At 39.2% G+C, this 11,000-nt stretch overlaps 1 protein-coding gene and 1 long non-coding RNA gene across 3 annotated transcripts; one reads left to right on the top strand and one right to left on the bottom strand.

The window, feature by feature from the left end:
* Nucleotides 1-742: 742 nt before the first annotated feature.
* On the bottom strand, nucleotides 743-10,775 carry LOC109087849 (SUMO-activating enzyme subunit 1). 2 transcript variants are annotated; one of them, XM_042771172.1, is made up of 9 exons: nucleotides 10,528-10,775; nucleotides 10,112-10,223; nucleotides 9,599-9,772; nucleotides 6,650-6,795; nucleotides 6,464-6,563; nucleotides 6,278-6,383; nucleotides 4,648-4,792; nucleotides 1,995-2,064; nucleotides 743-1,105 (listed from the first exon to the last, which is right to left on the bottom strand). In XM_042771172.1, exons 1-9 carry the CDS (start codon nucleotides 10,626-10,628, stop codon nucleotides 1,013-1,015), a joined length of 1,047 nt encoding a protein of 348 aa, XP_042627106.1. In that variant the 5' UTR covers nucleotides 10,629-10,775; the 3' UTR covers nucleotides 743-1,012. The 2 variants fall into 2 exon arrangements, with proteins under 2 accessions (XP_042627106.1, XP_042627107.1); XM_042771173.1 differs by lacking the exons at nucleotides 743-1,105; nucleotides 1,995-2,064 and adding an exon at nucleotides 4,145-4,510.
* On the top strand, nucleotides 5,385-10,849 carry LOC109087853. The gene is made up of 4 exons (XR_002017447.2): nucleotides 5,385-5,506; nucleotides 8,062-8,076; nucleotides 8,888-8,963; nucleotides 10,721-10,849. It is a non-coding gene; the product is annotated as an uncharacterized LOC109087853 (long non-coding RNA).
* Nucleotides 10,850-11,000: the final 151 nt, after the last annotated feature.

Genomic DNA, 11,000 nt, shown 5'->3' with positions numbered 1-11,000 from the left:
CCACTTGAGCACCTGCTCAACCAGTCTGACCAGTCTACTCATCTGACTCACTGATGCTGTGTCATGATTTAAGGCACTCGTTTATTATCCATTTAAGGCCCGAAGTCCTGATTTTGCATGTCTGCACCACAGTCGTAATATATTCAAATATCATAATACACTTCAGCTGAAAGGCAAACAAATGTGATACATTTGGTACTATTGGATTCTATTACTGTACACGAGGGCGTGTCAATCGTATGGAATGTTACATTGCGTTCTTTAGCATTCCTTTTTGTTTGTAACTAGACAGGCAGGGTCATTTCTTTCTACAAAAACCTAAAAATCAAAACATGAAAAGCTACTTGCCTCTGGGGTCATAAACCCTGCAGTACCACTCCAGTAAATGACATACCTGGGCTGACCTAATAAAAGTACTTCCCATTACGAACGTCACCATAAAAAAACCCCTAGACCTCAAGATGTGCCTCAGGCTTTCACTACAGTGTCAGAATGATAACAAGCATCTGAAAATCCACCTGGCCTCACTTCAGAGCGGGGCTGGGATGATTTGTGTGGTTTAATTTTCAGAAATAAATGGCTCAAGGGAGCACCGGACATTTTTGCATTAATTTAAATTCCCTTTAAAATTGTTTGCCTCATTTTTTGCAATTTAGCATCACGGAGGACAGCAAAGAGACCTTTGGCAACAGATTAGAGGAAATTATTTAAATCAATGATGCTAAACAATCCAAAACAAATGTATGTTCTTCTGGGCTTTTATTATTTTAATACAAAACGTAGAAATCACATAACCTTGGTGAAAAATGTGTGGACATGAATATTTAAGAGTGTTTGGACAAAATGTTCTCGTTGCTCTTGGCATCAGTCGATGTGTGGCATGCTGCTACGCAAAGGTACCGTCCAAAAGACAGATTTTGATGCCTGCGGCCACTGGCAGAAGATGAACTCCGTGGTGTTTCGAGAGCACACATGCATCGCCACACATCTCTCCATGTTCTCCAGGGGCCACTTATTTGGATCCGAAGTAGTCGACCACCCCGCTGCCCTTCAGGCCGTCGAAGAAGAAAAAATTCCTGTGTGGAGCATCTCTCTGAGACAGAGCCTGTCGAACACATGCAAACAAATCTTCAGACACGTCAGACGCCAAAGACCTTGAATTCTCTAATTAACTGCTTTGATCGAACGCATCAGACTCGTTCTGTGTTGCGGCGACAGAGACTGATGGGCGAGGGGCAGCGAGAAACAGAGAGCCATATGCGAATTGCAGCCTGTTTCATCATGCAGGGAGATGGCGAGACAGACTGGCTTCACTCCACCGCCATGTGGGTTCAAGGCCTGCCCAGCCACCGAGACAACGGCGTTCACTCCATCACCCCATTCAGCCCTGATCCCCACCCTCACGAAGACCCCACCGCATCCCGGTTCGTGCTATGACATCACCTTCCAAGAGAGATATTGACGTTTACAATATACCGTATTCTGTTGTGTGCAACTGGAGCGAATTTGTGTTTTTACATGGCCTACTACACTACAGCAGATCCTCTTACGGTCCATAATCCAGGTGTTATTATCCACTCAAGACTGACTGATTACATCACTACGCTTTAGCTTATTTAATCTCGTTCGGTTTATGGAATCATATGAGAAGATTTCAGGCACTCTCCGCTGGATTTCATCAGTGACCGGAATATTACCTCGTCATTTCTGGCATTTACGCACCATCAACAGATAAAACTTTTGGACTTAAACCAGATTCTGATGGAGAGGGCAGCTGCCATACGCTTCTCACTGCGCCTCATCAGAAAAGTCACTTTCGCCGCTAGTGAAAACGGAGGGTTTCATGGTTGTGTGGAGAACCAGATCGAAAGGTTGCATGGAGGGGGGAAAGCAAACATTTCACATTTCATGGATAAGTAGAATGAAAAATTGAAAGTAACCAGATCTACAATGAAGACTTCAGACATTTAAATGGATGAAATCAAAGATCTCACCTTGACTAACTCTTGTCCAAGAACTCCTCCGACTACAGCGCACACTGGAGCCATCTCAGAGAAACAGTAACTGTGAAGACCAAACACAAGCCAGGAGTTGTAGTTAAGTTGGAGAGAAAATCCCAAAGTATACTTCAGTTTTATGCTTATGGTGTGTTTAGATCATTTTGGAAAGACTGTATTAATAAGTTTAATGCACATGAACCCAGTGTTCCCGAGTTGGGGACGTATCAGTGAGAAAACATGGTGAACATAATAGATGCAACGCCTATATTGACTGTAAATTTGTTCAAATTAATTAAATTATTATTTTAATTTTTCCAATAAAACTACCTAAATTGAGTGTTTTTATTAGTTTGTTCTTTTTCCAAGACATCAATTTATTTTTAGTGTGTGAAACTGGCAAGGCGAGTGTTGCCACCTTTTGGAAAAACTAATTTGCACAAAAAAAAACAAACAAACAAAATGTCATATGAGCCTATTAAGCTGATGGCAAAATGCATGTTACACACACTGTACAGGTCCTTCTCAAAAAATTAGCATATTGTGATAAAAGTTCATTATTTTCCATAATGTAATGATAAAATTAAACTTTCATATATTTTAGATTCATTGCACACCAACTGAAATATTTCAGGTCTTTTATTGTTTTAATACTGATGATTTTGGCATACAGCTCATGAAAACCCAAAATTCCTATCTCAAAAAATTAGCATATCATGAAAAGGTTCTCTAAACGAGCTATTAACCTAATCATCTGAATCAACTAATTAACTCTAAACACCTGCAAAAGATTCCTGAGGCTTTTAAAAACTCCCAGCCTGGTTCATTACTCAAAACCACAATCATGGGTAAGACTGCCGACCTGACTGCTGTCCAGAAGGCCATCATTGACACCCTCAAGCGAGAGGGGGTAAGACACAGAAAGAAATTTCTGAACGAATAGGCTGTTCCCAGAGTGCTGTATCAAGGCACCTCAGTGGGAAGTCTGTGGGAAGGAAAAAGTGTGGCAAAAAAAACGCTGCACAACGAGAAGAGGTGACCGGACCCTGAGGAAGATTGTGGAGAAGGACCGATTCCAGACCTTGGGGGACCTGCGGAAGCAGTGGACTGAGTCTGGAGTAGAAAAACATCCAGAGCCACCGTGCACAGGCGTGTGCTTTTGAACCAGAAACAGCAGCAGAAGCGCCTGACCTGGGCTACAGAGAAGCAGCACTGGACTGTTGCTCAGTGGTCCCAAAGTACTTTTTTTTTCGGATGAAAGCAAATTTTGCATGTCATTCGGAAATCAAGGTGCCAGAGTCTGGAGGAAGACTGGGGAGAAGGAAATGCCAAAATGCCTGAAGTCCAGTGTCAAGTACCCACAGTCAGTGATGGTCTGGGGTGCCATGTCAGCTGCTGGTGTTGGTCCACTGTGTTTTATCAAGCGCAGGGTCAATGCAGCTAGCTATTAGGGGATTTTGGAGCACTTCATGCTTCCATCTGCTGAAAAGCTTTATGGAGATGATGATTTAAATTTTTCAGCACGACCTGGCACCTGCTCACAGTGCCAAAACCACTGGTAAATGGTTTACTGACCATGGTATTACTGTGCTCAATTGGCCTGCCAACTCTCCTGACCTGAACCCCATAGAGAATCTGTGGGATATTGTGAAGAGAAAGTTGAGAGACGCAAGACCCAACACTCTGGATGAGCTTAAGGCCGCTATCGAAGCATCCTGGGCCTCCATATCACCTTAGCATTGGCAGTGGCTGATTGTGTTTGTGCCACGCCGCATCATTTCTGGAAAAGGATTCCCGACCAAGTATTGAGTGCATAACTGAACATAATTATTTGAAGGTTGACTTTTTTTTGTATTAAAAACACTTTTCTTTTATTGGTCCGATGAAATATTTTAATTTTTTGAGATAGGAATTTTGGGTTTTCATGAGCTGTATGCCAAAATCATCAGTATTAAAACAATAAAAGACCTGGAATATTTCAGTTGGTGTGCAATGAATCTAAAATATATGAAAGTTTAATTTTTATCATTACATTATGGAAAATAATGAACTTTTATCACAATATGCTAATTTTTTGAGAAGGACCTGTATGTCTACCCTAGCATATGTGTAACAAGCAAATATATTTTGAGCTAAAGTCAGAGGATAATGGTATTAAGAATGGGTTGACTAGTCATTCAAAAAACCCAAATAGAAGATTTTTTTAATCCAGGTTTTTTTTCTTACATATTTTAGCAGTGGTGTTTTAATTAGCATGCTGTGCTTCAGTTTTCAGCTACAGTGTGCATGAAGTCTCTCTTTTAGAAATTCACTACAGCCATCACATTCAGGTGGGTGTGTCTGGATGATACGTTAAAAAATTTAACTCTATGGCAGTATCTGCAGCTATTTTTGACTGTTTTTAAGATGGTGCAAAAAGTTAAAAATAATCCATCTTTTAAAAAAGCCTGCATTCAGTTCCGTTCTGTTCCACTCTGTCTACTTGAGAAACACCCAGTCGGGGTCTGGTGAACCTGAAACCAGACATATTATTATGTTCAACTAGTTGTTCATGAAACCCACCCACTAGTTTTTCACATCCCTAGTTGGTAAGAAAGAAACATGTTGGAGAGAATGAATGTGAACACCATGTTTCTGCGTCTGTAAGTACCTGACAAAGGTATTGGGAAGAAGTTCAGAGCTCAAGCCCATGGTCTCAAGAACATCATCACGGATTTGCAAGAGCAGCTGAGAGTCTTCAGCAAAGCTGTCTGGCTGAGGATCACGACCTTTATCTGTACGAAACTTCAGAAGTACTGTTGGAAAAAGTAAGAGAGATTCAGTGGGGAAAGAGTGGGTTTTCCATATTTAAACAGGACGTAAGTAGAGGAGAGATTTGTTTGAAGATTTGTTTAGCACGTGAAAGGCATCAAGCCCCTTTAGGCTATTTTCCAAAGTACCACTTCCCCTTTTTGACTGCCCACCAACTACAACACAATGAACCCCAGCCCACTGCATTTCCACCTGGCAGCGTAGCACATACACTTAATCAAAGAAACACACACCCACTCATTTATGTTATCTCACTCTATCTAGCACATAGATGAAATTTTAAGTTTCATAGCTGAAATTCTTGATAGAATTTTCTCCAGATTGTGAAAACAACATCCGAGGGTTTGGAAAAAAAATCATTGATGTAATAGTCGCCCCACTGGGGTGAAAAAACCTCAAATAAATCAGTGAGTTAAGACAGAGGAAACGGCTCTTCCTCAAAAGCTGTTTGAACTGACGCGTGGTATTTTTGAGCACAGCAATGCATTTAAAGTCTTGCTTCAGTGCACAAATAGGAAGTGTTGTTTTTTCCATAAATGTAATACTAGATGTTTAGGGAGGGGCGGAGGTGCAGTCAGAGTCTGTTATAATGATAGAGAGGTGCGGAGGTGGCATGTTTTGTTTTTGAGAGCCACTGCACATGACTGGCCATGGACAGCCTGTGATGGAAACTGAGCCAGTATCAGCGAGGACACCAGGTGAGCACTAGTATAAAAAGAGAAATGTTGACTATAATTACAAAGATCAACAGGCCCTCCCCTGATAACGGTGTATGACAGACTGTAGGAGGAATTTGCAATGTCTTCAGTTGCCTGAAAAGACTTTAACAAAACTAACCACTTTAGCCACTGTTTGTACTATATATAGTATATATAATATTGTTGCTATTTTGTTGATTATCTGTGTTAACCGAATGGAAGTTTGTGCTTCACATGATCTATCAGTAAAGTTTAACATTAATGCTTTTATTCAGAAATGACACATTGAAATGATCACAAATGACAGCAAGGGCATTTATAATATACAAAAGATTTTGATTTCAAATAAATGCTGTCATTTTGAACTTTTTATTAAATAAAGAATCCTAAAAAAATTGCATCACGGTTTCCACAAAAAACACTGATGATAATAATAAGAAATGTTCCTTGAGCAGCAAACCAGCATTTTAAAATGATTTCTTAAGGATCATGTGACATTGAAGACTTGAGTAATGGCAGCTGAAAATGCAGTTTTTCCATCATAGGAATAAAAAAAAAACAGAAAATGTTAAATAATGTTAAGTAATGTTAAAAAAGAATAATATTTTAGATTTTTGATCTTATAAATGCATCCTTGTTGAGCATCAGAAACTTCTGGAATGTAGTATGGACCTGATGATCATTCAGCAAACTGCTCAATTTAGAAAGGAAATTCCTAAAGTCATAAGTTATTGCATTAATTCAATTCAAAAAAACATTTTGAAGGTGTACCTTGCAGAAGGAAGTAGTCTACGGGAATGCGCTTCAGATTGTTTTTGGCCTTCTCATTAGTCCAGTCCACCTCCAGTGCTGCTTTGAAAGAGCAGAAACTGACGGTCTATATAAAGAGAGATGGAGGTTATATTAACCTAACTGAGAAATTTAGTTAACAGATACCAAATCTGCCAACACACCCACCTTTTTCACCATTGTAGTCTCGTTGGGGTCAACCTTCGGTTTCTTCGCCTCTGGACCATCATTGGCCTCATTAGACCCTTTCACCACTTTGGGCTTTTCTCTGGCAAGTTTGAACGGGATCATCAGTTTTTTCCCACATGAGAAACAAACACAACCTCCTTTTCATCCACATTTTTCCTGACTTACTCTACATAGTGATGCTCCTGGCCAAGGTCAGAGAACATGTATCCATGATAACCAAACACGTCTCCACAGAAGACCTTAATGTTCCTGGAGGCACAGAGCTGGTCCACTCGCACCATGAGGTCTTTGGAGCACCTGGTCAGACAAACCTGAACAAAACAATGTGCATTAATATGTGGTTGTTTTCAAACCAGATTCTAAAAACACATCTTATGTGTAAAACCAGAAACAGAACAAAGATTTGGCAATGACAGACCACTGACCAGAACATTGTCCCAAACTTTCCCAAATTTTGGGTTTGAGATAAGAATGGGGTGGTGTATTTATACCCATTTGAGATACTGATTATATGTGCCATGATGCGTTAACTGGGTGGATCTTCAAGGACAGATGAATCATCACTTTATCTGTTTACCACTGACTCTGGTTGTTTACTTTCCTCATCAGAACACCACCTGTAACCTTATTACTTAAAGTACACCTGAAGTGAACAGGTTATCTAAGCAGGCCTTTTTCAAAGGATGTTCAAAGGTTATGCAATCCACAACTGAATATCAACAACACTTCTCAGAAATACTGTTGCAATGAAGTAGTGCCCTGAGGAGGAACACCTTCACTAGTTCATCTGGGACCAGGCTGCCTGGAGAAACATTATGAAACATGTGGTGAGACATTGTCTTTTGACACATTCTTCCTGTCAGCATTATGTGCCTCCAAGCAGCTAGAGGTCTCAAAAGAACACATCTTTATCAAGCAGTGACCCCTAGAGGATGGAAAGAAGAAACAAATCATGCCACAAAGGAATATTAATCAGAGCTACCAGCAGCTACCATATGCCTCTGCTAAATAGCTGCCACTTGGCATTACATGACGTCTGTGCTGGCAAACCTTTAATTCAATTTAAGCTCTTGGCTTTAGTCCTCCACTATCTTCAGTCCTTCAGAATGTACACCCCGGTCAGGCTACTGTGTGTGAACAGCTCCTTATGAAAACCTAGCCCTCCACCCGCTCCCTACATGAAGGCTTCCTGCTTGACCTTGTGCAGGAGCTCCATGTTTGTTTTGTATTGGTGGTATGACAGCTGACTCTACATAAATATTCAACTTTTGGAACACAGAACATTTTTGAAGGATATATGCTGGCCACCTATTTTTTTTTAATTAATGAAAGTGAAGTAAAATTACACAAAGCACTTTAAAAGCATCATAAAAGTGGTCAATATGACTATATTCCAGGTCTTCTGAATCAATATGATAGCTCTGTGTGAGGAAGAGACTGAAATGTTAGTTTTATTGAGAACTTTTAATTTATTTTTAAAGCTTGCGAGCTCCTGTGACTATTATGCATGATTATGGAAAAGAATGATCAGTACATTATTCAACTTTTCTTTCTTTCTTTTCATGTGTGCTCCACAGAAGAAAGTCATACAGGTTTGGAAAACCATAAGTGGTGGTATATTCTTCTTCTTTTTCTCTGCCCATTTCCAAAACATAAGAAAAAAAAATATCATGCTTGGTAAATGATGATTAAAAGTCAGATTAAAAGTCTAAATTATGACACAAGTCATAATTATTAAATGATAAATCAAAATTATGGCATAATGAATCAAAATTATGACAAAAAAGTCTAAATTATAACTTTATGAATTATGAAATTGTCATACAAAGTCATAAAAATTAAAAAGACGGTCAAAATATTGAGAAGTCACTTTTTATTTCATAATTATGATTTAGCATGTCAATTTCAACTTTTTATTTCATAATTATGAGTATCTCATATGTCATAATTATCAGCCATGTCATATGACTTACCAAAACATTTTTTTTTTTTGTGGCAGAAATGGGCTTCCATAAATATAAATTGCTTATTTGTGATTCACAAAAAATACATATTTTACCTCAGCATCTGCTCAAGCAATGCCCTGTACTTGTTGCACAAAACATCCTAGCACTTGTCGTCTCAAATGATTCTTTCATGCATGTACAATTCATCCAGACAATGACTTAATTCTGTGTATTGTTGGCTTCCTCTTGACTAAACTTGCATTGTTTATTAAGAAATTGCCTGACAATAACACCACACATACACAAGAGAAGACAAAGACATTCACTCACAATGTTTCCTGTGCACTTTTCAAAGAAGTATCAGGAGAAACAGATAAAAGAGAATAGATGATGTTTAAACCCCCCTCCTCTTTCTGTGTCCCACCATCGCTTCCCCCTCCTCCTGAACTCTCACTAGCACTCCCAGAGGGAGGGTTCAGACAGCTCTCAGCCAGAGAGAAGATGAAAGACCGCCTGTCTGCGCTTTGAACAGGGTATGTATGCTGAGTGCATCTTCCACAGCCAACAACAGAGTCCTGATTTAAAGAAAATATGGCAGGGAATATATCATACGCTTGGAAAAGAGCACACGCTTGGAAAAGTCCAAACCCAGTTTCAGATAAAAGTCTGTATCTAGATCTGATGCTGGCTGTTCATAGATGGGTTCACACAGAGGTTGAGGGAAAAACAAGGCAAAAAACAAAAGCTACAAACACATTAAATCAAAATGATCAATTGTGTATAGAGACATCTAGTAGACATGAAAGACACAAGGTAAATAATCTATCAATGATATACCGATTAACCTCTATCACACCAGTTCCTGTCAATCAGACTTTTCATAGGAATATAACATTTATTACGGGATTTCTGTACAATAAGATTCCTGTACATTGGTATTGCTATATGTACTGTAAAGTTGCACAACACATTTGGTCCCTGAAAATAAGGATTCAGTTCTATTGTATTTACAATACTCAAGTGTCTCTAAAATATTCTTGTGTCCAGTTTTTAGTTGGTGAACTATCAGACAGTAACTCCTAACTTAAGATTGCCTGTTGGTCTTGTGTATGATTTAGTTATGTAAATATACAAATTATCCCGTAAAACTGCTTGTTCCGGCACTCACCGCATCAAACTGGAAGAAAAAGTCATCCGGCTTGCTCCCCACTGCATCGGTGTCTGCCTTCACTTCCACCATTGGGTTGAGTAACTGAGCTCTGTCCAGAGAGGCCTGGGCCTGGTTCTGACCATCTGCATCCACAGGGATCAGGAACTGAGCACGTCTGGACTCCTCTGTCACCTTTGGATTGATGGAAGCCAAATAACACTTAGTTACGTACATGTTAAGGTGCTGTTGTGGGTAGTAAATTAACAGGAATAATTCACCCAAAATCCTCACAACCTCCTGTTATTCCAAACCTGTCTTCAGTGGAACACAAAGCATACGTTAAACATTTAGGGAATGATAGCCTCAGACACCATTCACTTTCATTGCATCTCTTTTCCATACAATAAAAGGGCATGCTGACTCTACTGTCAATTTTCTGCCTTACACCTCCTTTGCCGTTCCACAGAAAAAAACATGAAGGGCACTAACAAATCATGAAAGATTGAGGTTAAGTCAGTTTATATATGATACCTGCTCATGGTCCAGGAGAGTCAGTCCTTTGACCCCAGCCAAAATAAGGTTCTTTGCTACCTCTGCGCCAAGACCCCGGAGACCAACAAGAAGCACCCGTGATCCTCTAAGTCTGAAAATGTTAATCGTATATGCATGCCCTTTAGTATGTTCATTATATTGTTTATTATTTATTCACACCTAGTCCAAAAATGCATTCGTGGAGTAACCCTAATACACCATTTTATTTCAGAGTAAAAGCATGAATCTGAAAGATTCATATTTCATACTCAAATAATGCATTTAAAACCATTCTTATAATTAATGCAAGAAAAAGAGTTGATGCATTATTCTTAAACAATCAGCCGAAAATCAATAATATAATAAAATAATATGAGTACAGTTGTTGTTTATGTACGAAACAGTCATCAACCAACCTCTTTTGAGCATCGAGACCCCAGAGGCGAATCTGACGATCATACTGTGCAGCCTCCTCCTCACTAATTATATTCTCTTCTTTTTCGATGGTATCAATCATTTCAAAATATTTCCGCTTTTAATAATATCCTGTAAAGGATTGGCTGAGAGGTTAGTTTGACTATTCTACACTCTGTTTTTTTCTCTCTACAGGCCATTCAATGGGAAAGAAGCGCCGCTTAGTGTTACTCGTTGAGGCGCGCAGTGATGACGTCTGAGCGGTGGGAAAGCGCCAGATTCAGATCTCAACAATAGACATATTCCAGCAACTCTAAACCTTTATTTTTGAATTTTTAAATTCTTAAATGGTATATTTGCATAAATGAATGATTGTGTGTTCTGTGTTTAGCTCACCCTTGCTGATAATAACTAACTACATTAATTAACTAAAAAAATAGACCACATAGAAATAGAAAAGAGTATGGTTTCCTGT

This window comes from Cyprinus carpio, chromosome A15 (genome assembly GCF_018340385.1).
Source record: "Cyprinus carpio isolate SPL01 chromosome A15, ASM1834038v1, whole genome shotgun sequence".
In the NCBI taxonomy this organism is placed as follows: domain Eukaryota; kingdom Metazoa; phylum Chordata; class Actinopteri; order Cypriniformes; family Cyprinidae; genus Cyprinus; species Cyprinus carpio.
This window is presented reverse-complemented; position numbering and strand designations above follow the sequence as displayed.

Bases quoted from the DNA above. Each gene is read 5' to 3' on its own strand.
- LOC109087849 (XM_042771172.1), bottom strand. From the start codon at position 10,628: ATGATTGATACCATCGAAAAAGAAGAGAATATAATTAGTGAGGAGGAG. The intron at 6,564-6,649 runs GTAAGTCAGGAA...CAAACTTGCCAG, and splicing joins CAGGAGCATCACTATGTAGA to AGAAAAGCCCAAAGTGGTGA. The intron at 4,793-6,277 runs GTACACCTTCAA...TTTTTCCAACAG, and splicing joins AGACTACTTCCTTCTGCAAG to TACTTCTGAAGTTTCGTACA.